A 26,916-nucleotide genomic window follows, 5' to 3' on the forward strand; every position below is an offset into this window, starting at 1 on the left:
CGGCTTAAAATTCGAGCTTTAATTGAAATGGAAAGAAACATTCCAAGAGGATATATGTTTTATAGATTTAACGGAGTTACCAAATTTAGTTTTCATTGGATGTTATTGCAAACATGAACATTAAATCATAAGCGCCGAATAGGAGAGAACTCAAAAGGATTAACCCATACCATATCAGAAGAGATTGGACCAAATGCTTTTGTAGGCAGCTATCCAAATGCGTGATGCACTGATGCGTTAACTCATAGGATGTAAGGACATCCTTGAATCCACCTGAAAAAACTTCGGAGGACTGACTACATCAACATTTTCCTGGCAAGTATCTTCTCTGCCAGCAATAAATCCCAGCTCAATACATATCTAAAATGATATACATTAGAGGGCATGTGTTTAAGAATATTAAGTCAGCTTAAATTACTTGAGCAAAATTTTAAATATGTGAGAAATCTAAAAAGGAGCAAAAAAAAATTGAGAGAGAACACCACTGCAGTATTAATGCCAAGTTGTTACTTTTTTTTTTTTTTAAACAGATCTGTACAGCAACATAGCAAAGAATGCAGTGATGACAATTCAAACCAGACAGCAATCTAAGGGAATGCTAATCCTGTATACAGCAGAGCTGAAACACTCCCAACATTCAGATGCTCCAAATATGTCAGCTACCTTAATGCACTCCAAACCATTTCTACCTACATAGGACATTTTGGTGTGAAAAAGTTTCTGTAAAGTTCCCTTTGTTTCCAGTGTTTTTCTTGTACAAAATATTACAATTTTTTTTATATATATTTACAGACTTGCACAGCTAGAAAAATATAAACTACAATTGGGCTTGGCAATCAGTTCTTTTCTTTAAATACATGACATTTCAGAGCAAAAATTGTAGTGGTAACATATCCTGCACTTCAAGCATCTGCACAGAGAAGCTTTCTTCCTTAAGCATATCAAGCCTAAAAACCATGACTGCAGTGAGACATGTGCCACAGCAAGTGCAACGAATGCAATTCATCTACCTCCTGGCGTAAGGAAGACACAAGATGAATGTTGTTTGTGCAGGTTAGTGGCACAATATAGAAAAATCCATAATTGAACATTAAATTCCTTAATAACATTCATTAATTTCATAGGCAGAGCCTGTTAAAAAAGGACAACCAACGTAACTTTTAGGAAAGGCAGACACTAAGTTCATGGGGCATTATACACACTGAACAAAAATACAACCACAGTTAGTGTTTCAGGGGCATTTGCTAGCTTCAAGCAAGACCCAAGGTTTTAAGGTTTTTTCCATTTGACTTTTGAGTAGAGGCCAGGGAGGATTTTTTGCTTTAAAGCTACAGTATCTGTCATTATGGCTTTTAACACCCCGCCTGTCACTGAGATGAGGTATGTGTTCCTAGTGAAATGGTAACAGTTGAGCGAACCGAGTTTCAATGGATCACAGAACTCCACACGCAGGTGTAAAGAGGTCTTCTTGTGAGAGGTTGCCAAACCAAATTGTAACAGTGCAAAACAAGATTTCTTCTTTTGTTTTTCTCTGCGGAAAGAGCTGTCGAGGCATCTAGGACATTGCTAGTAGTCAAGCCACTGAGCAAATCCTCTTTCCACCAAAGTTCTGTTTATGGACACCACCTAAAGGGAGGTAAAAAAAAAAAGAAAGGTGAACAAACCACTAGCAAGAAACATCAGCAAGTTCCTAATCAACCATCAAAAGTCTGCATAATCATAAACTCTAACAGTGTTGAAAAAATAGTTATGTCAACATACACACCTCATCTCCCATCAAGTTCCACAGCTGTATCAGTGGCAGACCTGTTGCGTTGTCGTAATTTGTGACCTGGAAACATAGAAAAACATTAGCATGCAGCAATTCTGGTCTGAGCCGCGGAGGATGCAAGGCTAGCATAATTCACTGCGTATCAGATACTCAATAAACTTAGCGCAGGCTAGAGGAAACGTACCTACTGCCACCAGGCAGCTGGGACACCTTGCTGGCAAGTTTGCTCTAGTCACTCAAATCCACGTCCTTGCTAGAACTGGTGATGCATTAAACCGACGAGACTGAGTGTCACAAATGCTGTCAGCTCCCCACTCGTCCCAATGCACTTAGGTGGATAGCTACAGCCACCATGAGAAGCACTTCAGGAGGGAAGCACCTCTTCGCTGGGGTCAGGCACTGCATGCAGAAGCCTCACTTCTCCCTTCAGTCAGCCAGAGGCCAGATCCCCAACGTCAGTGTTGCACAGACAGTTGAGACCAGCAAAGCAGCGCAGACCCAGGTGAATACCTGATCCGCTGGACAAGAGGCCACTTTGGGCTCAGTAAACCCATGCAGGTGCCCTTCCTCCCTCACCGCATCAGTAACAGGAGGGAATACTCATCCCTTCCCGGCCGCGCAGTCCCGAGCAGTGCCGATGCTACACAAGGAAGTTCTCAGCGCCACGACTGCTCAACAAGAGCCCTGCCCGGCAGCCGGGCTTAGAGGCTCTGGCTTTGTTTTTGATTGAACGCACACGGTATGCTGGGGGCAGAGAGGGTAACGGCAGCACTCAAGTCAGCAACGAGGCTTTTCCAGACAGCTCTCAGGTACCTGCGCCACTAGGACTGCGCCTCTGGTCATCTCACTAACAGCTGCGTCAGCTTCGGATGAAAAGTGATCCTCGTCTGCGGAAAGACAAGAGGAGAAAACAAGTGAGATTCACAGGCTTTAAAGGCCAGAAGGGACTATTAAGCTAATCTTGTCCAACATCCTACATAATTTAGGCCGGAGAATCCTCACCTACTGTTGCTGCAGGCATTTGCTGGAACCAGTCTATTAAGCCGGAGATCACACAAGTATTACGCCTGCTGTGTTGCTGAAGGGAAGGACGAAGCGCTTTCTAAAGCCACTAGCTAAGTTAACGTGAACACAAGTGGCTGATGAATTGGGAGGCTTGGAGATAGAAAAGTACACTTCTGCAGTACCTTTGAGCTGCCATTAGGATTTTGATCCTTAATAAACTAAGCTCCGGGCCCTCAGGACTTCACTGACCCCGCGCAGAGTGCAACGCTGTGAACAGGAGCTCAAAGCGTTTGTACCGCAGGCCGGCTGGCGCCTGACGCACTCCGCAAGCACTGGCAGCTCAAGCCCCTCGGCCCGCCCAGCTTACGTGAGTACTGTTGCTAACTCCACACCTAATGCAGCAGGAAACCCTCGTGCCATTGGCAGTACAGTCACAAGCGACACTGTAGACCGGACATAAGCGTTTTCATTTTGGAGGAAAGTCGCTGATGTCCTACCAAACTGCTGCAAAATAAAGTTTCTCCTTTGTGCCCTCCGCCCTGAAGCCATCTCCAGCAGCCAGCGAACTCCTTACAGCCCCACAAATACTGGAGGAGGCCGATTACCTCAGGGAACATGCAAAACACTGACTTCTGCTAGAAGCAGGTTAAACCCTGCCACCCACATGCCGTCTGGGCAGGGCCCGTACCTCCCGGAGTCCCGCCAGCCGCACACCCCAGCGGTGAAGCCTGGCCCGACCCCCACCTCCTACAGCCACCCCCTGCGCACCCCGAGGGGCAGCGTTTCAGACACCGATGCAGCACGCATCTCTAACTCCACTAGAAAAGGGAGAGAAAAAGCAAACCAGGACGCATTTCTAGGCAGCGGCTGACATTCTTCCAGCGCTGGGAGGGCAGTCTTTTGAACACGGAACTACACACATCAGCCACTTTAGTAGGGAAGTGTCAAGATAGTTTTTAATCTGCTAGACAAGTAAGTTTGCATTTACAGCTACGCTATGACAGAAGAAAGCAGAGTGGTTATAGCTACTTCACCTAACCCTGCCAGTCCTGCCAACTTGCTGTTTAAAAGAGTTATTCATTCTCTCCTCCATGCAGGAAAAAGCCTGGACATTTATCATCTTTCCCCTGGAGTCTGACAGGTTATGCTATGCTAGCACACTTAGAAGAATAAAATACAATTTTTCCAATCCTCACTCTAGTCACATCAGAGGCTGCACTGGCAATAGGAGGGAGAAGTTTAGACAGAATCATCACTTGTACACAGTTGGCATCCATTTAAACCTGCAGGAGGAGCGCCAACAGCACATCTCGAGAGCTCCATTACCTGGAAGTGGCACCACGTTGTCTAGTAAAACTTCTGCTGCTTGGAAAGGTAGTGATAAGAAGTCAGACCTTAAAGAAAAGGGAATCAATCAGAATAAGAACATGGCTTTAAGTTGCTCTTGTATTCTTTAAGGTGACATTGATTAGTCAATTGCTCTAACAGGAATTCAGTTTAAAATTGACAACAATAAAAAAACCAGACTAGTCTCCCAACAATCTAAGCAGCAGCAATAAATTCTCTGATCAGCATGCCAAGTTGGATTGTGTTCCAAACAAAATCCACCTCCGTAATGGAGGCTGTGCTGCCTTTCTCCCACCTCCGGGGCACAATCAAGTATTTAATGGGCTTGTGTAAGAAAACCCTCACCCAGTATGGCTCTCCAGCCAATGGGGCTGGGTCATAGAGAATCTGAATCTTATTCCTAGCTCACCAATTAACTACACTTTGGGGCCTCCTGAAGGCATCCTTTTGCTCAGCTTCCATGCTGAAGTGGCAGAAGTTGCAATTTCCTCTTTCCGCCCCTTCAAAAAAGCCTTGCAAGAGCTTGCTGTGCTCCCAAGGAATCCACACCCACTGCTGAGACAAACCTTTCTACCATTTCCCGCCTCAGCTGTGGAAAAACCTGCAAGCAATTCAAACGGTATGGATGCCTCTGATGACGATTCAAGCCTGATAGGGCCTCAGGCCATGGAAGAGGAGCTAAATACCTGATTTGTCTGAGTGTATCGATCTTCACTTTGTCATATCCTCCATAGTCCACGTATCTGAGCTCGACTTCGCTGGTCTCTTCGAAGTAGCTAATAACTTGAGCCCGTAACCATGCCCCTTCCTGGCCTGGAGCCGCACAGATGATACCAACTGCAAAACATAAGAGTACAGAGAAGAAAGGCTCATTGTAAGTGGATTTCCAGAAATCAGCACTTCAGGCATTAGTAGTGCTGCCCAGTTATCTACTGAGAATCAACAGCATTTTTTATGCTGCTTCCATCTTCTTCCAACACCACCCGTACCCCCGTCAGACAAGGCCTGCAGCCGGGACGCAGGAGAGGTGCGCTTTACTCTCAAGTCTGTCTGCCACCACCACGCTGCTCTGCCCAGGTACCCGGTTCCCTCCCAGCCCTCGGTCACTAACGGAGAGGTCTCTCTCCAAAAAAGAACGTAAGCACTAATAACCCCTTCCACGTGATGCACCCTCCACTTTACACCATGTGCAGACAGTGACACTAAAGATTTGGGAGTAGTTCCACACTTTGTCAGCAAAAATATACCCGATGCCAAGTTGATTAGAAATAACCTGAGATGAACTTTCTCTCATTCTGAATTTGAACACGCAACTAAGTGGCTGGGGAGGTACTCCAGGGATGAGTGGGGTAAGGAAGAGCAGAGCAACATCTGTACTCTGGCAGCAGCTTAAAACAAAAGATGAAATGACAAGTGAACTATCACATTCTCATCCACTGGGAAACTTCCCAAGCCTAACTCAGGGGTGTCAGGCTTTTGCATGACCCTAGAAGAAGTTTCTCAGCTGAACAATTTGTGAGCAACCAAGTTACTTGCCTTCTACCGGAGTTGGCAGGGTTGGAATTTCAGGCTGGGAATAGCAGGCATACATCTGCTGGTCCAGGCTACGCAGGACATGGAAAGTGGGGTGTGTATGCTGCTGTAGAAACATGTGCCCTGCATCGACTTGGTTTGCCACGACCACCTCTACAGTGACTCCATCTGGGAGGAACAGCTGTCATGTGGAGGAAAAATTCTCGTTAGTGTTCCCTGCAACACACGCTTCCTTCACAGCAACTTCACGTTCTACCAGCAACTCCTGAGGCTTACAGCCATGGGCGGAAAAGCCCTGGCACTCTGCTTTGGATCAGGAGCAGAAAGCTACTCACTGGTACTCCGTGCTGTTCCAAAGGAAATCAGACTTGGGCTGGGACCCATCTTGTACATAAGACTATCGGCACAGAGCAGCTGTGAGACTCAGTTACCCAAGAGATCAGTGAGCAGAGTCAGAAGCGATGCAGGTCGAGTCATGCTGCACTATCAACACAGTGCAACTTGCAAGGATTCCCTGCCCACGGCGGTTTTACCATCAAGGCAATCTTCGCAGGGACTGTCCGAGATTTGTCACAGAGGTCTCATTTGCAAAGTAACTTGCCCTGGCTGCTAGAGACCCACTGTGTTGGGCAGCTTCCGAGCATCACTGTGCTTGGAATATTTCTAAAATACCTTTAATTTCCCAGCATAAATTTACTTCTCTAGAACAAAGCCTGTCCTCACATCCGTGGAGACAGTTATGTGCACAGTCACTGTATAGATTCTAGATGCCCAATGTAAGCAAAGAAATATTTTTAAGTATCCATATAGCAGAAGAAGCATGAAAACATCTTTTAAGTGTAATCAAATACCATAAGGAAGTAAAACATTTTGAGAATACCAGCCTCAGGATTTCGGGACAGTAACAGCAATGGCTACAGACCAGGGTGGCATTTTAGCCTCACAGCAAGTGGCCCTTAAGCAGAGGGGGCAGACAGTCAACTCTGCTCCAGAGCGAAGTGTTATTTCCCTAGGCAAACACCCAGTCTGTAGGTAAGAGCCTACCAGGCCAGATGTGCAACCCCAGGAGATAAACCGGAGTCTGGTGAAACATTCTGCTACAGTCCAAGGGCAATCAAGAGAGACTTCGGGGCCTTGGGATGACTGGTTAAGGGATCAGGAGCACAAGTGGCAGTCTCCTCTGTCCTTCCAGTTGCTGGGAATGATGAGGGAAGAAACAGGAAAAGCCAGCAGATCAATAGGTATTGATCCAGGATTGGCTACGAGCCTGGCGTCACTGGCAAGATTTTGTTTTTTTTTTTTTTTTACATGGGTTGGTCCACACAACACCAGGCCTGCTGGCGACAGGCGGGGTACACCCCTCTCAGAGGAGAAACCTGAGAGGTTTCCTGAAAGGAGGTTGTAGCGAGGTGGGGGTCAGTCTCTTCTCTCAAGTAACAAGCAATAGGACAAGAAGAAACTGCCTCAAGTTGCACCAGAGGAGGTTTAGATTGGATATTAGGAAAAACTTCTTCACTGAAAGGGTTATCAAGCACTGGAACAGGCTGCCCAGGGATTTGGTTGAGTCCCCATCCCTGGAGGTATTTAAAAGACGTGTGGATGTGGTGCTTAGGGACATGGTTTAGTGGTGGACTTAGCAGGGTTAGGTTTATGGTTGGACTTGATGATCTTAAAGGTCTTTTCCAACCTAAATGATTCTATGATTCTACATTTCTCAGCTCAGGCAGAATGGAAAAACAGTAGATAAATCTGATCTGTAACAGTTACACAAGCTGGACAACAGATAGCCACACAAAACCAAACTGGTTTTGTGGGCATCTGCGAACCAGCCACACGGATACAGCATACTACGAGAGCAGTGACCAGCAGCCTTCCACCCTGACGTCAGCATAGCCAGCAGGCTGGGACTTACCCAGGCAGTCATAAGGAGGGAATGAAGCGTCAATGGTGTTGGTGGAGGTAGAGCGTAGATGTTGGTGAGACACAGCTCTTTGAACTTCTTGCCGATCAGGCTCAGTACTTTTTCTACTTGATGCAGGGAGCCTGGAAGACAAAAAATCCACAGAAAGTCTGTAGCACAGATATGCTGAGGACACCCCACCCCCAATACGTGAAGCAATACAGCTACCAGAAGCCTTCTGCGCTACGTCAACCACGTAAGTTTTAATAGATTGGCCATGTAACCTGGTATCAGACCAACATGAGCAACTGAGACCGCCAGGCCCAGTTTCAACAGTTTTAGCCTCTGGTATGAACCCCCTTCACTGGCAAATATTTTTCAGCCACAATTAATCTAACATCCTTCACAGCCAAGACTGCGTTCGCTGATACACAACCCATAGCTCCTCCTTCAAGCCTGAGGTGATCCTGCAAGAAGTGTTGGTTAAACTACAGCAGCCGAAGATGTTAAAATGCATTCTCACCTCTAGAATAGAGGGTTCACATGCCAAGGCACAGGCGACCTGGCGTATACCTCTACTATAGCAGCACTGAGCAGAAAAGTTTTGTAAAGCACTGAGCTCATGAAGCTACTAAATCTGTTTAAATTCCTTGCCCATCTAATTAAGGTCCCCAAGCTACATATCAGACCATGAATAAAGAGACATTCCACTTACCTTCGATGTGACAGACTTGGGAGTCACGGAAATAAGGTAGTGTTGAGACATAAATTTTGGCACCAGATGCCTGCCTCAGGAAGCTCATGTATCTTCCTTGTTTGCCGATCAAGCGGCCAACTAAGTCCTTTATGAAAGGGACAAGAAAGCAACAGTCAGGAAGAGAAATGTAGATCAAACAACACTGTTCTCTGTGGCTTACTTCACCCACATTCCCAGCTCCTGTAGCACAGGGCCAAGCAGGAAAAATATAAAGGCAATGCTGGACCAGTGCAGGGTTCAGCTGGTCTGTGATAAGTCAAGGTAGATTCCAATCAGTAAGCACAGCTCATTTTTAAAGATCCATCTTCATACCTTGGAGAACAACACAAAGACACCATGGGACAAAACCAGGCCTGGTAAAGGCTACTGTCTTCCTACAGCCAAGTCAAGTCACATCCTCTCCCAATCTCCCACCGCCTTTTTTTTTTTTTTAAAGCATGCTACATGCATTTTTCATTCAGATATGAAATACTAAGTTTTAGCAATTTTTAAACAAACTAATTAGGTTAGAAAGGGAGTAGACAAATTCACAGGAGAGTAAATCCGTTAGACCACCGAGTCCCTGGACAGCTATGCAGGGCGATGAAGAGATGTCTGTGCAAGCCCTGTCACTTCTACCCTTCCACTCGCATCTGCCCCCGCTTACTGTCAGAGACCAGATTCCGGAGCAGAAGTGCTGGGGCACAGTCAGGATGGATAATCCTATACAATGTACAGCTGCTTTAAGAAAAGTGACAGCCTGTCTTCATTAACCACTGAAACGTATTTTTCTGCTCTAGAACTGCTTCCTTAGCCTGTGTTTTACTGAGCCATTTAAATGTGTGTTACATGTCTTCACTGGGCTCACAGCACCCAAGGACTCCAGGTAGCGTGCTTATCCTGCCGGGAGCTGCTGTCTCACATTACTGGCTGTCAGTATTCGGGTCTGCTGAGACGCGGAACCGCAGGGGCAACGCGGAACCGCAGGGGCAACGCGGAACCGCAGGGGCAACGCGGAACCGCAGGGGCAACGCGGAACCGCAGGGGCAACGCGGAACCGCAGGGGCAACGCGGAACCGCAGGGGCAACGCGGAACCGCAGGGGCAACGCGGAACCGCAGGGGCAACGCGGAACCGCAGGGGCAACGCGGAACCGCAGGGGCAACGCGGAACCGCAGGGGCAACGCGGAACCGCAGGGGCAACGCGGAACCGCAGGGGCAACGCGGAACCGCAGGGGCAACGCGGAACCGCAGGGGCAACGCGGAACCGCAGGGGCAACGCGGAACCGCAGGGGCAACGCGGAACCGCAGGGGCAACGCGGAACCGCAGGGGCAACGCGGAACCGCAGGGGCAACGCGGAACCGCAGGGGCAACGCGGAACCGCAGGGGCAACGCGGAACCGCAGGGGCAACGCGGAACCGCAGGGGCAACGCGGAACCGCAGGGGCAACACTGTGCAGGACAGCCACAGGTGATTTTGCATATACAAAAGCAGGGAAGAAGGTATGGACATAGTCCTAAAAACCACAATCTCTCTCTCAACTCGAAAGAAAGCTCGCTATAAGAGAGAGACCCAGCAGCTCCGCAAAATAGCTCACATGAGCATTCAGCTTGTGAGGAAGGGTTTGGACAGGCAGTTGAAAGATAACCCTCCTACACAGTGGAAAGAAGAAAATTCATCACCTGCTCTTAATACCTGTGTACCCTCAAAGCCTTCTAAATGCTTTCAAAGCATCAGACTAACAGATTGGGGTGGAAGATAATGGGGAATAATGAGTCCAACAACCAGAGTTACCCTGGGCGTAGCCCTGACATGCCTCTTATTTAGAGTTGTGTCCCATCTCTTCGCTCCTGTTGAGTCCTAATGGGAACCAAATGCTTAAATCCTCACTGATTTGCTGTTGATCTCCTCGGGATGGCACTGAGCCAGCACCAGACTGGAAGAACCAGAAGATGGCTATGTAGGGCAGGGCAGGATGCGCGAGCAGGCCAGTGGCTGGTTACCTTTGGGACCTCTATTTCCCAGATAACGAAGTCGGACTTGCTGGGTTCTCCTCCTAGCTTAGAGTTCTGGCGAGTCACTGTCTTCCTCATGGCACAGCCACTGTCCACAAAATCCACGCTTTTTACATCCAAACCTACAAGACAAGCACATGTGTCAGCAGTCAGACAACCCACACAACCCAGCTACCAGACACAAGGCCATGAAAACACATCCTTTCATAGAGAGGTTACACTGAGCTCTTCCTAGGCATTCATTTGGGATGTTTCAGGTTTGCTGGCATTCCAGAAAGGGTGAAGTCCAGTCACACATAGCCTGCTGAAAGTTTCCTTTTATCCCTGGAGAAAAATCTGCACACCTCTGGGAATGCAACAGAAGGAGGCCCAAGTTCAGGAGTCCTTCAAACATGGTGACACCTTACACAGCAGAGACAGGACACCAAGTCAAAGTTACCAGCTGAAGGAGAGCTATGCTAACGTCAACACCGAGCTGCTGCTGCAGCAAGGTTTTTTGCTTTTTCCCCACGGCTTAAGCAGGGCTCTTCACAGGGAGTTCAGCACGCAGGGAGGGACGTGCAGCCTATTCACCTGCTCTGTGCACTGCCACCACAGCTGGAGAGCTGTCCGGGGAGAAGGACCTGGGGGTGTTGGTCGACAGCGGCCGAATATGAGCCAGCAGTGTGCCCAGGTGGCCAAGGCGGCCAACGGCATCCTGGCCTGTATCAGAAATGGTGTGGCCAGCAGGAGCAGGGAGGGGATCGTGCCCCTGTACTCGGCTCTGGTGAGGCTGCACCTCGAATACTGTGTTCGGTTTTGGGCCCCTCACTACAAGAAGGACATTGAGGTGCTGGAGCGTGTCCAGAGAAGGGTGACGAAGCTGGACTTGGAGCACAAGTCTGATGAGGAGCGGCTGAGGGAGCTGGGGGTGTTCAGTCTGGAGAAGAGGAGGCTGAGGGGAGACCTTATCGCTCTCTACAACTGCCTGAAAGGGGGTTGTGGGGAGGGGGGTGTTGGTCTCTTCTCCTAAGTGACAGCAACAGGATGAGAGGAAACGGCCTCAAGTTGCGCCAGGGGAGGTTCAGGCTGGATATTAGGAAAAATGTCTTTCCTGAGGGAGTGGTGAAGCACTGGAAGAGGCTGCCCAGGGAGGTGGTGGAGTCACCATCCCTGGCGGGGTTCAAGGCACGTGTGGACGTGGCATTGTGGGATATGGTTTAATGGGCATGGTGGGGTTGGGTTGATGGTTGGGCTTGATGATCTTACAGGTCTTTTCCGACCTTAATGATTCTGTGATCATGTTCCTGCCCCAACAAGCGTTGCACAGTGACCCAAGTGCCAGGTGCCCCCACTACTAGCCATGGCAGGGGATTGCCTCTTGCCCAAATTTGTCATATAGTTGAAGAAACAAGGTGCCAGAGCTGAGCTATGTTTTGTTGCCAAACCATCAGCCGATACCAGGAACACTTCTACTTGGGAAGGGGACAAACTGAAACAGCTTCCTCCTGGTCAGATCCCAGATACAGTCAGTGTAACACAAGGCTGATCCTTCCTCCAGATTAACAAGCAGACGAATGAAGATCCTCACTTGCTGGCAGGTATTCAGACCATCCAGCACAAAACCGAAGAGAAAAATAAACCCAACAGCTGCTTCACATTTGCCACATCTTAACTAGTAACACAGCACAGATGCCTAGAGAGTCGAAGGCAAACAGTGTGGCTGTTTGCCATAGACTTCCTAGACAAGGATGAGGATTTAAGTCTCACAGCCTGGCTGTGAAGGTCAGCTGTAGGACCTCTTATCCAACATAGCCACATTATCAACTTTACCTGCTGTATCCCCTCTCCCTACCCTTCAGCTGTCTCAGTGCAGACCTTTCAGCCCTTGTCATCACGAGGCTCCACAACACACTCTTGCACCTTCTTGTCACACCAGCATTCACAACAAGGCAAAACCATTTTCTTCCTATGGTTACTCTCACTAGTGAAAATGTTTTGTGGGTTTAATCCTTAATTGTTGGCAAACTCAATCCCCATGTCTTGCAACAAGCAGCGTAGCAATTACAAAAGCCATCCTGTCATTAAGGGCTGTTGGCACCACAGGGTCCTATAAGGGATTTTAACATCCATCCCCAAGGTCACACAGGTTAACGTTTGCTCAGACAGCTTTGTAGTCTGCCAGGAACACACCATCCAAGATCTAGAAGGCAAAAGCAACATAGAGACAGGTGGAGGAACTCCTTGAACATTGCTCCCTGTTGGGATTTCTTGGCGTGCACCGACCATTCCGAGCAAAAAGGCTTCAGGGTAATTGGTCCGCAACCAACTGATTTTATCACAATTCATCAGAGCACTTCCCTGGTTCATCCAGCAGCACCTCAGAAACCTGCCTTACGGCTTCCCTTCAGCAGCAGCCCATAAACACCCAGATAAGAACCCAGTGCTTACTAGAGGCTGCCTGAACTGAAGCAGAAACTGTTTGTGTTAACAGGTCTCCAACCAGCACGGTGTTCAACAGCCTGCCCTACATCCAGGCATGGTCCACTTCACCGGGCTACTCAAGCACACGCCTAGCTTTAGACAACAAGCTTCGTGCTGAAAGGGGCCCAGCCTCTGCGCCCCTTTGCAGTACACCCTGAAGATCACCCAGCTAACACTGGATCCTACAGAGATGGGAATTCTGAGAGTAAATGCATACCCACCTGCACATGAAGGCTAAATATTCATCTACTGGGGAAGTTAAACACGAAGAGGATTTATCTGAACATATTCTGAAGCAGAAGGGTTACGGTACATAAAATGCTTGTTCACCATGCTTTTGTAGGAGGATTTTCAAATCCCTTACCTCCCGAGTCATCTCCGTCCAACCTTGCTACCCTTCCATGCTCATGATGCGAGTCTGGACCGCCCTCTTTCAGTATCCCATTACTGTATGGCACTTTGCTGTCTTCAGGTAGCTTCAGAGTAGGAGGTTTTTCACTTGATACTGAGCTCTGCTCAGCAGACGTGTCTTGGGTTGCAGATATGCTCAGTGAGTCCGAATGCTGGCCTGATGCAACAGACAGCGTTGTGTTCTGCAATGAGTCCTTCACGCTTGTCCCACCTTCAGATGTGTATGTGCTACACCCAGAGTCCTCCATAACCAAAGGAGACTTTTCCAGTGACTCTCCATGGTTTTCCACAGGAGTCCGATCAACTCCTTGGGACTCACTGCACACACGGTTCTTCATCCGACAGTCTTTTGTGCCTCCCTGAACAGGGCTGGATAAACAGCCGTGTGTTGAACAGCTGGAATCTGTCACACTCTGGTCCTGTTCCTCGGTCTGCGGGGATGTCAGTACCACAGCATCGCTCCTCACAGCAATGTTGTCACCCCCTCCCGCAGTTTCCTCCGCAAGCATCTGATCAGAGGAAACAACGGTTGCTGTCTCCAGAGGTCTCTCAGCTCGGCTGGCAGCAGCCTGGCAGATCTGAGTGGACACATCGCCTGCAGAACCAGACAGCACTTCCTCAGATGCTGCCAAAATGACCTTGGAAATTATCTGTATTGCTACTTGCTCAATTTTCTCAACTTCTTCCTTGTCCAAACTCACTTCTCCAATATTCTCCCTTTCCAATTCATCTCCTTTTGGCTGTGTGTCCTCCTGACACACAGGTACAGTACTGGCAATTGATTCAGACATCTCTTCTTCCCTGGACTGCTCCAAACAGGCAGACTCCGAACTATCCGGTAACATGCTCACTGCAGAATCCTTGTGACTTGATACAACTTCATTATTGAGAAAAGCTTGTGGGCTATTGGCTTCCTTCTCCAATCCCAAGCAAAGGGCTGTCACCGAGCCAGTACCCGACAGCACAATTTCCGGCATCTGGCTTTCCTTAGGGGGCTTAAACGAAGAATCATCTGACCGCTCTGCATTGCTGATCTCCGTGATTCCCAAAGACTTCTGCGTCAGTGTCACTGATGCTGGTGGGCACTGATCTTGGTTTGCACTAGAGCTTGAATCCTGGGTAAGGCTCACTGCAGCGCTGCTGTGACACTCCGGGCTCTTTGAGATCAGAGGGAGAGAAACGCAAGCAGGGACGCTGCTTTCATCTTGAGATCCTAATGTTTCTAGTTTTTCACTGTCGTCCTCACGCGTGCTGGGCTGAATTGTCGTTACTGACAGGTCTGGAAGGTCCCGTGAGAGATCTAGCCTCTCAGGAGTTTGACACAGGAGAGAGGGCGTCGTCGACCCTGCTGACAGCAGGGAGGTCGAGGTTTCATTCTCTGGGCATTGCTCCTCTGACAAGACAGGCAGTCTTCGAGGAACACATGCTTCTGGTTTGGGTGATGAAACATCCTCTGGCACTTCTTCCTGCTGCTCTTCTTTGACAGGTATTGCTTGATTGTCGTGATAGCTTGCATGCTTTTTCCTAGGGGAATAGATCCACCAGCAGCCAAGAAGTGCCAGCACTCCAGGTATGGCATATGGGATTAAACTGCGGAAGCGTAAAGCCATTTTACAGACGCTCAACAGTTATATCTAGAAGGAGAAACAGAAACCATGTTAAAATAGTCACAGGGAAAGTAACAGGAAGGCTACAGTTTCATAAATGCCTTGAAGTATTTCTATTAGCATGAATGGGCTTGTTTTCCAGCTGCTCTTTAAATTCACATCTCTGCTCTACCAGCAGACCACAGAACGAGATCCTTACCTAAGACTAGGGATATCTGAACATTTCTCACCATTACACTCATCACTTTCACCCTACCTCACCTTTACACTTAACAGTTTCACCTTCTTTCTCCCATCCCACCTTTGCAGGTCAGTACCACACAGGAGGGCAGCATCCAACACCGCAAGTTTCTCCAGCACCAGGCTGGGTTCAGCACACAGCTGCACCACAAGCACTCCAAGACACAGACTTCATACACCGCAGGTCTCCCCAGTTCTCCGCCTGAAAGGCAGCGGCACATTCCCGAGTTTCATAGGTTGGCGACACACGCTTCTCTAAAACATAACAGCTCACTGAAGGCGAAGGGCTTTGCGAACGTCCTCATCCGCAGCGTTGCAAAAGGCTGGTGTGCAGGCACACGACTGAAGTCAAGCAAGAGCTAAACAGCAACACACAGCTACCCCATTTACTCTTCCGCACGCAGGGCAGGAATTCCTAACACAAAGAGCAACTACAGCCTGATGAAGCAAGTGCCTCCCAATGAACAGAAGTCCCTCTAGAAGATTTCGCAGTAGCGAAGACGGGAAATACGCTCTAACACCCTTATAACAGCGGTATTTGCCTAGCTGGTTAGGGACACTGCTACTTAGGAACCCGGCTCCAACGTTTGTTCTACCTCTAAGTTTACCGTGTTGGCAGCTGCCACCCCTCTGACTTTGGAGAGCTGAAAGCTGCCTCTTATTCTAGAAAGTGGGTGAAGCCTTCCCCACCCCGCCACCGCCGAGACTCCCGTCCCAGTCATCCTCTTCCATTTACGAGCCTCACCTGGGTCACAGGAGGCAGGGCTGGCATGCCTTTCCTTTTCCTTAAGGAAAGCCTACGGCTGGAACACAAAGCTAAACAGTTACCCGTGTCCCCAAAACAGCCTTGCTGCAAAGCACTGACAGTTTATATTTTCACTGAGGAGGAATTAAAGCAAACCACCACGTGTCTGACAATGCTTACACACGACAGACTTTTCTCCAAACAGGCTTCAAGACTTTTGCCAATGAGCAACAAAAATAAAGACTGTTTGCAGGAGATAGCATGGTCCTAGAAATGGGAACCACTCACTGGAAAGAGTATTATCTAGTTCCTCTTTAGAAGCATAACATTTCTTAGACAAGAGAAGGCAATCAAGTCAGTCTGTCGACTATGCTTAGTCTGCCTCAACCGGAAAAAAAACTTCTGTTGTCCGAGCAAGTGTTCTGACCACGGCTTCCAAACACAACTCTCCTTTGGAGCCCCGATTTTCATGAGGTGCTGATTACATTCTAGCTGGGGGACAAAACCATGCCTCCCTCAGGCTCAAACCGAGCATCCAAGCCCCAGATAATTTAATATCCCCTCCAGATTTCTCACCTCCTCCAGCCACACCCTCCCATCCCACAGGAGCAAACGCACAACTTTATCCAAGCTAGCTCGGATGCCAGCCTTGCTTCCGTACTGTTTACTGCCGAGTCCTAACGACCGAGGCAAGTCAACGAATGGCAAGAACAGGGACTAGAAAATTTCTTGCTCAATCCCAAATCAAAGGTCAGCTGCAGGCATGATTTTAGAAACCCAGTAACATCGCCAGTGTATCACGAATGAGGTATTTACGTTGTTCTACGCAGGCAACTTGAGTCTGTGTTCACTGGACATTCACATCTGAATCTTCCTCATCAAAGTTTCTGCCAGTCAGGCAGCAGGGCTTGCTGCTGAGGATGAACTTCCAGATAACGGCAACACCCGAGATTTGGCACAGAAAAACCAACAGATCTATGCAATAATGTGGACGTTTGGGTTTCGGAACTCGGTAAATGGAAGGGGTGAAGTCCGTACAATCCTAAGACAAGAGGTTCACGTTTACGCTCTACAGCACAATGGCACATTGTGAGCCACTGCGAGTGTGCATCTGCTGTCTGCTTAAGTTGTTATAATTAATGCAGAACCACCCTACAAGCCGTCTCACAGGCGTACCACAAACTCAAATTAAAGTAGCTCACATAAGTCCATTCCCAGCAAGCTTTCCTGATTAAACAGACAGCCCTATTATTATCCGATTCCCCATTAAGTTGCACCAACTGTACAAACAATAGTCCCACACAATTCTGCAGCGCAGGAAGACGGTAGCAGGATGCCCCACAGAGGGACAGTCCTGTCCCAAAGCCCGCAGACAAAACAGTTTAAGAGTAATTTTAAACACTGATACCATTTAAGATAAAGATCTTCACTCTGCTGTGATATTTAGGTCAGTGGGGACTGGTGGATTAGCTGACTGCTCCTCGCGAAGCTCATTTAACGTCATGTTTTTAATTTGACTAGTTCTAGGAAGAGCTGCATTATACTATCAGTGATCGCGTTAAATGGGAATTCCACATCCTTCCGTCAACTAGAAAGGGATAAAAGGCAGCGGCTCTGCACAAGATGCCAGCAGATGTCCTGCAGCACTGGGCTGGCCAGGAGACAGCTACCACCACCAAACATCTCCTTACATAAACGTGATACGAAAATCAGGCCACCAAAGTCCTCCCACGTTGGTCACAATGCCACTTCTTACGTGATGCCTAGAAGATGGCCGATTTTCAACCTGCTCGACCCAACGGTTGTACGATGCAGCACATACTTCTCTCTCATTTCCTCCACGGGAGAGCTCCTAAAGACCACGTGTGTTTTTCCAACACGTTTAAGAGCGGCAAAACCGACTCTCCATTGCCAATCTGACAGCCAGTTCAGGACTGCGGGGGCAATGGGATCATTAAAGCACATGGGGGGAAGAAAGCCTGGGGTTTTCCTGCCAGCAGCAGAACAGAAAATGGCAACTTGTCAAATCACATGGCCGTAAACACTGCCAAACCGGAGAGAGCCTGGCCCGACGGTCCTTGCGCTCTCCAGGCAGGAGGAGCCGGCTGGGGAAGCGCAGCAGCTCCGGAGGCTTTGGAGCGGAGACGATCAGCTTGCAAAAGCCAGAACCAGCGAGGAGCGCGGGACGCCCCAGTGCCGCTCCCCGGCATGCAGGGCCCCGCGCAGTCCCGCACCAAAAATAGTGCGGGGCTCACACACTGCACCCGCTCGCCCCGCGCCACCAGCCGCTGCCGCTTCCTTCTGGCATGTCAGGAATCCGGTCTAAATGTCACACCTTACATCAAGGCACGGCCGGAGAGCTGCAGCTAGGACATGAGACCTTTCCAACTTGCTAAATAATCCCCGCGGTAGGTCAGGACGGGATTAAGACACCAAGGGGAGAGTTGGGGTCAGTCAGCTCTCCAAATCTGTATCCTGACTTGATTTATGGAAGACTCCTGGTAAAGACCAGGGAGATGAGGACAAGAATGAACACACACACTTGCCTACCTTAAAAAAAAAAAGCCAAGGACAGTCAACTTATTCTACTTGTTCACATCAGGGTCCCAGAGCAGTTTTAACCACCTTGTTTCTCCAGCCAGGACAAACAATCCTTCAGTACACACATCCTAATAAGGTTAGAAATGTTTGCAGCACGAGGCTCACCGAGAAGCCAGATAATTCATTCTCAAGGTCCGAGAGGAGAGTTCAGCAAGCACTCAGGTCGGATTGTCGGGGCTTTCTACGCACAAGAGGGTCTGTTCTGGGGCAAGCTGCTTCCAGCCTCTACAAGAGCAGCGACAGGGACGACTCCCCAGTGACTGAGCCCCCAGGCTCTGCAGGGACCCCCCGCCAGCGCTGCCGGTCCCCGCTGCCTCCGCTTCCCCCTGCCCAGCACTCGAGAGGTTACGCTTCCAGGCCCCAAGAGCAGCGGAAATCAAGGCTGGAATTAAAGACCATCCTGAAGGATCACAGAGCGAACAAGCAGGCAGCTACACTGGAAACGTAGCTTCAACAGCAAGGCAAGGATGCCTCCCCACAGACCCTATAGTTAGCAGTACCGCGCTCGGGAAATAAATACTATCTGGGTGAAAGAGAACTGGACGAGGCTGGCACAGTTAAAGCTAAATGGGACCACGTGGGATCTTAAAATTTTCCATGCTAAAAATAACCAGTAGCACATGCTCTGCCTTACAGGAGGCATAAGAGCAGGAGTTGACAAAAACCTAAAGAACCGGGGGCCCTACCGTTAAGATTAAAATAAGAGAAATTACCGCATAGAAATATACATTAAAATACTTGGCTTACCACTGGCTTGAGGCATATTTTAATCGAAAGCTGAACTGGCATATTGCATTGACATACCCTAACTGAGAAGCAAAGATGTGCTCCACCCGCACTGGTTAGCATCACCTTACAGGATGGACTGTGAGGTCACAGCAGCCTGCCGTGTCACCGCTCCTCATATTGCATTTACATACCCTAACTGAGAAGCAAAGATGTGCTCCACCCGCACTGGTTAGCATCACCTTACAGGATGGACTGTGAGGTCACAGCAGCCTGCCGTGTCACCGCTCCTGATCGCCCGGGCGTCACGCAGCCAGAAGGCTTTGCAGCCTGTCCCACACCCTCCTCCCGGGCCAGCCTGGTGTACCGCCATCAAAGCCAACGTCACCCAGCGGCGAGCGCTCAGAAAACGCAACTCAGCAGCTACCAACAGCCAAAGACAGGTAGGAGCCAGGCAAGCAAGGTCTCAAACCGGACAGCGCTTATTTTAAAGGGAAGAGAAGAGGTCAGTTTCTCCACACTTCAGTAACTAAAGGCAAGTGTTCTGCAGCCGTTTCTGCTTCAAACACCAGTACTGAAAGACAAGAACAGCGAGAGGTACCCTGTAAGCAACACCTCCTTTTCACAGCCCAGTTATTGTGGGCTACGGAGCTCGTGGAACAGTCTCCTCTGTGAATGAAAACTACTATGAAGCCACTCCACAACCTTAAAATATGTTAAGAACCAACAGTCTTATTTGCAGAGGGATAACTTATGACATAAGCAACAGGCTGAAAAAGCTGGTGGTTGTAGAGCTAAACTAGAGCTCTGGAAGAAGAAACACCACCAACACCAGGCTGCATTTTATCTCCAAGATAAAAACTGCTTTCAGCGTTATCAGCTTCGCTGATGTTCCTACAACAGCTCGCTCCCCTCCTTCGCAGCTGAAGCTGCTACACCAACGGCCCCGGCTTTATTAATATTTCATTTTACAGTTGCCGCTCCTGTGTATTTTCTCCCACCCAGGAGCCGAAGAGCGGCCCGGCACAGCTCCACAGCTCCAGCGGGATCACTTCCAGGCCAACGCAGGACTTGAACAGTTTCTACTTACACGCTTGAGAGCGGAGGTTTACAGCAGAAGTATCCGCCAGCCAACCCGTAGGGTTGGGTTTGGTTTTTACACAGACCTTTCAGAAGTCACCAAGAAGCTCATCTATACGCAAGCACTGTCCAGCAGCGACCCTCACCGCCCGCACTGCCTCCTGGATCGATGCAAGGCCCTGAGCTGATCGCTCCTGGTATGCAATAAGCCACCAGTTACACTGTCACTAACATCAACCCTATCAGATGATCAAGCTCCTTACTGCACTTTATATCTTATTACCTTCCTGCTCCAATCGTTTCATTATTTACCGTTCCCTCAGCCAAGCCAGTGTCCCCCTGCGAACCCTCTGTCGCAGAGGAAGGCAAGATCAATTTTTCACCGCTTTGCCAGAAAGGTCTCTCAGATACAGAAGCAAACTTCAGAAACCACTTCTGCACCACTTCACCAATGCCACCTTTACCATTCTTGGCTATTCCTCAAAATCTGGTGGAGGTGTGTTTTGTTGGGGTTTTTGCCAGTTTTGGAGTCTACGCCAGAAATGGAGCTGGACCAAATGTTCTGCTTCTTCAAGCTAGCCAAAAGAGTTTAGCACATAAGCCAGAGGCCACATGACCCTTCTATTATCACCCGGCTTCAAACTGCAGAGAAAGTCCTCCGAGTCAGACTAACCCACTCTGTGCACAGGTATCCCTGAGCGGGGAACGAACGCCACTTCTGCAGCCAAGAGGCTAAGACAGCAGTTGCCGGGATCCTTTCGGAACAGCTACCTCCTTGACACGCCTACCAGTCCAGACTCAACTCTTCTTCTGAAAGCGTTTTTCATAGAAGACTAAAGAGAATCAGGCCTCCACGGTACAGGCAAAGCAGCTTTTATTACCTTTATAATCTACCAACACATTACAAAACTTTTCCCCAAATCTGGATTTTATCACCTTTTATTCCTTCTGCATCTTCACCCAGGTTGGAGAATAGAACAAATTATTTTCCAGAATTTCAGAAAAAAATACGTCTAATACTTAGCATTTTGTGTTTGCTTCTACACCAATGAAGTTAACACAGCCCTTGCCACGGGCAACATCTTGTCATGTCCACCACAGGTGCAGCTTATAAATTAAAATTTAAAAGCAACCAGCTAAGTCAAATGCCTGGCACCGATATCAACTTCCACAGAACAGGCATGCACAACACTCAGGAGCAGAGACTAAACTACCAAAGGCTTCCAGCGTACTCTACACACCAGACAAAAAACAGAGTTGAACCTTCAAGGCGACGGAACGGTGAGGTTTACACCACAACACGCTGATACTGCTGTAAGAGACAGCGAGAAAAGAGGCAGCCCTGAGACCAAACAGGTACCTGGAGGACAGCACCAAGACCTGCGCACCCGGAGGCTTTGCTCTGCGCAGCAAGGAGACCTTGATAAACAGCTTCCCAAAACAAAAGCCGGACTAGACTTAAACAGATAAGCGAAAAGCAGTGTTGTTCAGCTGGAAGCCTTGTGCCCCGGGCCTGGCTTGCTGAGACGAAGTCGCAGAAGCACACCGAGAGGAAGAACATCAAACGTCTGTGAAAAAGGCGCTCTGTAGTCATCTACACTAGGAAGGAACAGCAAACGTGTCACTAAGTCATTTGGACTGAACAAGCAGGAAGAGACCTTGTATGCATTAACAAGCTTGCGATGAGAAGTTACACAACACACTCGAGACCTAATCCGAGAGCGACGTGCTTCACTTTGATCCGCGTTACAGGAGCGCCTACAAGCCCTCGCCCGAATGACGCCGGGGGCTGTTCTCCCGCACGGAAAGGCTTCCCCCTCTCCTCAGCGCTGGCAGTCCACTTTTCAAAAAGCAAAGCCAAGACACGGATTAAGTGGCCTTCCTACAGTCACATCGAGTTGGAGGAAACACAAGGAATAGAAAATAGGTACTCCGACTCGAGAGGTGGGAGCCCGTCCTCTTTTCCAGGCAGCAAACAGAGCACTATACTCCGTTCAACTTGAAATATTTTAGGGAAGTGATGTGCAAGTTTCTTTCCTGCAGCCCTGAACACCAAAAAATTATTCCTAACCCTGCATTTCAACAAGACATGGAAACCAGTCCAAGCTCACAACAAAAGAGGCTCCTCTTTAAGGCAGGGGAAACCGCAGGGTCACAGCCCTAAGATTTATGGGGCTACATACTCCAATCCTCGATCCCGAGACTTCAAGTTTCCAACTCACAGACCCATCCCCATGCAAAGCTAGCGCCCGCGGTACCAGAGGCACACGCAGATCATGCGCTTCTGCCAGGAGCTGCCGCTATTTATACACAGGGAGTCAAAATCGGCTCGAGCACATGGCACGTTCCTCATCCTCCCTGCCAGGTGGCAGCGGAGGTCAAAGGCAATCGGGACCTCCGCGGTCCACGAGCAGTGATTTGCTTGCTGAAGAATGATTTTAAATGGTCTTTTATGACATATTCAACCCTGCTAATAGTCATGTACATACTGCCCATAAATTCAGAGTCAACTTCCAGCCAGGGTACAAAATGCAGAAGCGGCAAAGTTAACGAGAATCCACGTCGGGGACAACAACAAGACCCACAGTAAAACAGCTGAAGACACGTCATTTGCAAGAGCAGCGAGTGACATGCAAACACATCACCTTCAGCGATCCCCCTGAGAGGCAAACTCAACAGCCTTAATTTCCAGCAAATATTAAGCACCTGCTGAGTAAAATAGCTTCTTCCAAGTATCTGAAAGTGGCTGCCTGAAGTTAATCATCACCTCATGCCATTTGCATGAAGAGTTCCACAGACACACTGTAGTAAGAAATCAGGACTTAAAAAAGGCTAGTCATTAGATCTGAAACATTAAACAATTAAAAGTAATTAATGTTTTAATTAATGGGTTTTATTACTTCTAGACATTGCTAAGGGCACCTGGGATACCAGCCCTGAACTTATTACAGTCTCCCTGGACACTAGAAATACCTTAAATAATTTTTTTCACATCAGTTACGCGCACATGAAGGATGAGAGCCATGGATAAGTGGGGTATGTTGCTTTTAAAGCATCATGCTCTTCAGATAACTCTACTACTGCAAAAGCGCACTTGCTCTCAAACACCCCTGAAGTCAGCCCGAAGTGTTTTCAAAATGAGCACAAGCATCTCAACGTAGCAAATCAACTGCTTCTGGCTCTGAACAGCTTTGGCTGCAACCCTCAAACAAACCAGCCCCTGTCACAGTTAACTCCCAAGAGAACCGGCAGGAGCTGGGAACCTACGTACGGCGGTGGATCTGAACTGCAGGCAGCTTCGTCTCACCCTGGGTGGTGAGGGGAATTCCTGTTCCATTTTGGGCGTTGTGGGATGTCTAGGTTAAAGCCAAGGCTTTCTGGGCAGTTGATGATTTTCAGTATTAGTATCTCAAAGCATCTCCAGAGATCTTTAGGAAGGAGGTTCCTAGGACAGGTGACTAAAATCGGTGCGACTAAGGAGCAAGTGCACGCTTAAGCAGCAGCAACCAGAACACACAACAACGGGGTTCTTGAAGCACCGTCCACGCAGACCCTCCAAACCCAACAATACCATTTGTTTCACATCTGAGAGCAAACAGCCCATAGCCCCGTTGTACAAGATACTGCCAGAGTCGTGGTGAGGTTCACCTGCCTAAACCCCCCAGCACTGGTGTCCCGGGGAGCTTTTAAAAGTCCTTCCAGAGCTCAATGAAACACTGAAACAGAAGCTGAGGGACTGCCCGTGAGCCGTCCCGGGACACCAAGCGATGCAACAAGGAGGTGGATTCCAGCAAGCACAGTTCCAGTTCTACAGGCTTCTTGCTCCTTTTAACTTACCAAAAGGTTGTCATTTCCTTCAGTGCACCAGGCAGCACACACAGGCAAACCAATTAATCAAGGGCTAAACTGTGCCATCAAGATGCATGCAGTAAAGCTGTGCTATCCTTTTTCAGAATCACAGGTACATTGAGATCACTCAACAACAGGTACAGTAGCTCAGCAGATGCCTGCACGGCATTGCGCCCTTCACCCAGGAAGGTCATTAAAGAATGAAGAGGTGAAGTGACTTGAACTGGGTCACACAGTGACCCCCGGCAGAGAAGCAAGCTCAGCTCAGTTGCTCCAACGGCTCTGGTCCGCGTGCGACCAAGAAAAAGCTGTGCCTCTCTCGCGAACAGTTGTGCCACGTGCTCTACGTTGGCTATACCGCGCACACACCGAGGGCTGTAGCTCAGCGGAGCGCTCACAGGTGCAAAGCAAACAGGAGGAAAGTAAAGTTACTGTCTCCTGCTACTACTTTCCCCAGCAACAAGCCATTTCCCTTCACCTGAAACAAAGTCCGCGGAGGCTCTGATAACACTCAGCAGGCGCTAGCACGACCGCTGACCTGACCACGGCAGCACATGGCCCTGCAAACACAGAAAGGCACAATTACTTCCATTCTGCAGCCCCTTACTATTCCGTAACGGGCAGACCATGGTCAAACACAGCTTTTGTTGCAGTTTCCTACTATTGCAGATAACTTTCATGCAAGGGATGCCCTTACTGAGACGCCTGTTCATTTTGCGCTCCCTGCTTCACGGTGTGACTTACCGGGCCGCGACAGAGAACTCAGCCAGCCATAGATCAAGGTGCCCAATTCTGGAACGCGAGTCACTTAGATCTCACTTGCTTCAAGGAGGGGGAAGGAGAGGGAAAAAAGAAAAGAAGAGGGGGAAAAAGTCAAGGAAGAAGGATTCTTCTAGGAAAGCGAGGCTACTGAAACATTCCCTCCTCAGGAGCGATACAACTTAACCCCGTTGCTCCTTGCTGTATTGCGCGCTGGCTGACGAACAGAAGTCCCTGCAGCACACGAGCAGTTGGCTCCCGAGAGCCGTGGCGGCTCTGGCCCCCGGGCAGCGAGCCCCGCCGCACAGGGGGCCGAGAGGCAGCGCAAGGCACCGCTCGCCCTCACCCCCAGTCCCCGGCGGCACCTCCCGCCCCACGCCCGCGCGGCTGCCGCACGGCCCCCGCGGGAGCGAGCCCCGCCAGCCCGGCTCCCGCCCGCCGCTTCCCTCGGGGCCGCGCCGACCGCCTCCGTGCCGTCGCGTGGGGCGTAAGCGGCAACACACGCACGGAAACGCTGGAGGACGCGGGGCCGCCTCTCGCCTCGCCCCGGCAGCCCCCGCCGCGCTCCCCGCTCCCCGCCCGGCACCCGCCCCGGCAGCGCCCGGCCCGCGGCACCCGGGCCCCGAGCGGCGACGCGGGCAGCCGAGCCGGGGCGTCCCCGCGCCCTCCGCCCCGCCGGGCGCCCCGGCCAGGGCGGCAGCACGGCCGCGCCGGGGTGACCTCCGGGCCGGGCCGGGGTCCGAGCGCGGCGGCGCTGACCTTGGGCCGTGCGGGACCGCTGCGGCCACGGCCTCCCGAGCGGCGGCCCACGGGGAGGGCGGCGCGGCCCGCACCCCCCGCCCCAGTCCCCCCCCCCCGGCCGGCAGCGGCCACCCCGCCAGCCCCGCGCCCGGGGCAGCTGGCCGGCTGACAGCCGGGGGCAGCGGGCCCCGCCGCTCCCCAGGGGCCGGCCGACGGCCCGCAGCGGTACTTACGGATGGTCCGGCGCGGCGCCGCCCTCCCCGCGCCGGTGCCCGGAGCAGGTCCCGGTCCCGGTCCCGGTCCCGCCCGCCGCCCCCCGCCCGCCGCGGCCGCGCCAAGCCCACGTGCAGCCCGGCCGGGCCGCCGGGCTGGGACATGCAGCGGCTCCCGCCGCCCCGCCCCTCTCGCCCGCCCCGCCCCTCTCGCGAGAGCGCCGCTCCCCGCGAGACCCGCCCTCCGCGGGCGCCGCGCCTGCGCGCTGTGCTGCCCCGCCCGCGGCCGTTACCTGAGGGGAGCGGCTCGGCGGCCGGCGGGGCCTGTGTTCGCGCTTGTTGCCACGGCCGGGGGTCGGAGTCAGGTCCGCCGCCTCCTCCCTCTCTCCCTCGCTCTTTCCGCGGTCGGTACTGGCGGGGATTCGGCGCAGAGGGGGCCCCGCTCTGCGTGAGGCGAGCGGAGCGGAGAGGTGCCGCCGAGGCCCGGCCAGCCCCGGTCGCGGCGGCGGCTGCTGTGGCGTCCCTCATCCCCAGGCGGGGAGCGGCCCGGCGCCTCGCCAGGCGGCGGCCCGGGCCTCTGCCAGCAGCCCGGGCGCTGCCGTAATGGAGGGTTTCCCGCTCGCCGGCGCGGCGCGGCCCCGCGGGGTCCCCCTCCAGCCCGGCGGCGCGGCGAGCGCTTCCTGCCCGGCCCAGCCGCCCGGCCCGCCTCGTCGCGGCGCTTTGCCCCGAGGCTCCTGCGAGGTGGCGGGCTGCCTCCTCTTCCTGGCAGGGCCTGCTGTGCCTTGCTTCGGCCAGTCCTGGGGTATCTGATTCACCTCTTCAAAGGGCGAGGAATGGCCCTTTGCTCCTCTTCCCTCTCGCAGTTCTTACGGGCTGCATCTGAGTACCCACATCCGCTCTAACTGCTCAACCCTGTTCTCTGCCGGGATCATCAGGTTCGTCTCAGCCCTGGAGCCAAAGCTCCTGATTGTCTCCTAACACAGCCAGACACTAGCTCGCACCGTGCTGTTAAGCAGCTAAAAGAGGTGAATCTGTACTTCAGACAAAGTTCTAGAGAAATGCTGCAAATGAAATGAGAAATGCTGATGACAAAATGTCAGACAGTAAGGAAACGCATTAGCTAGCAGCTACAGCAGCGTGGAGTTGGAGCTGCTGTCTGCCAAGGCTGAACCAGA

At 50.8% G+C, this 26,916-nt stretch overlaps 1 protein-coding gene across 4 annotated transcripts; it reads right to left on the reverse strand.

Annotated features, from left to right (window-relative positions):
* On the reverse strand, positions 1–25,811 carry AKAP1 (A-kinase anchoring protein 1). 4 transcript variants are annotated; one of them, XM_059829123.1, is made up of 12 exons: positions 25,763–25,811; positions 24,774–24,851; positions 13,135–14,815; positions 10,296–10,429; positions 8,272–8,398; positions 7,569–7,699; positions 5,660–5,837; positions 4,810–4,960; positions 4,103–4,170; positions 2,585–2,658; positions 1,766–1,831; positions 1–1,626 (listed from the first exon to the last, which is right to left on the reverse strand). In XM_059829123.1, the coding sequence occupies exons 3-12, from the start codon at positions 14,789–14,791 to the stop codon at positions 1,567–1,569; spliced, it is 2,646 nt and encodes an 881-aa protein (XP_059685106.1). In that variant the 5' UTR covers positions 14,792–14,815; positions 24,774–24,851; positions 25,763–25,811; the 3' UTR covers positions 1–1,566. The 4 variants fall into 4 exon arrangements, with proteins under 4 accessions (XP_059685106.1, XP_059685108.1, XP_059685109.1 ...); XM_059829125.1 differs by lacking the exon at positions 24,774–24,851; XM_059829126.1 differs by lacking the exons at positions 24,774–24,851; positions 25,763–25,811 and adding an exon at positions 24,508–24,524.
* Between the last annotated feature and the right edge of the window lie 1,105 nt (positions 25,812–26,916).

This window comes from Gavia stellata, chromosome 25 (genome assembly GCF_030936135.1).
Source record: "Gavia stellata isolate bGavSte3 chromosome 25, bGavSte3.hap2, whole genome shotgun sequence".
In the NCBI taxonomy this organism is placed as follows: domain Eukaryota; kingdom Metazoa; phylum Chordata; class Aves; order Gaviiformes; family Gaviidae; genus Gavia; species Gavia stellata.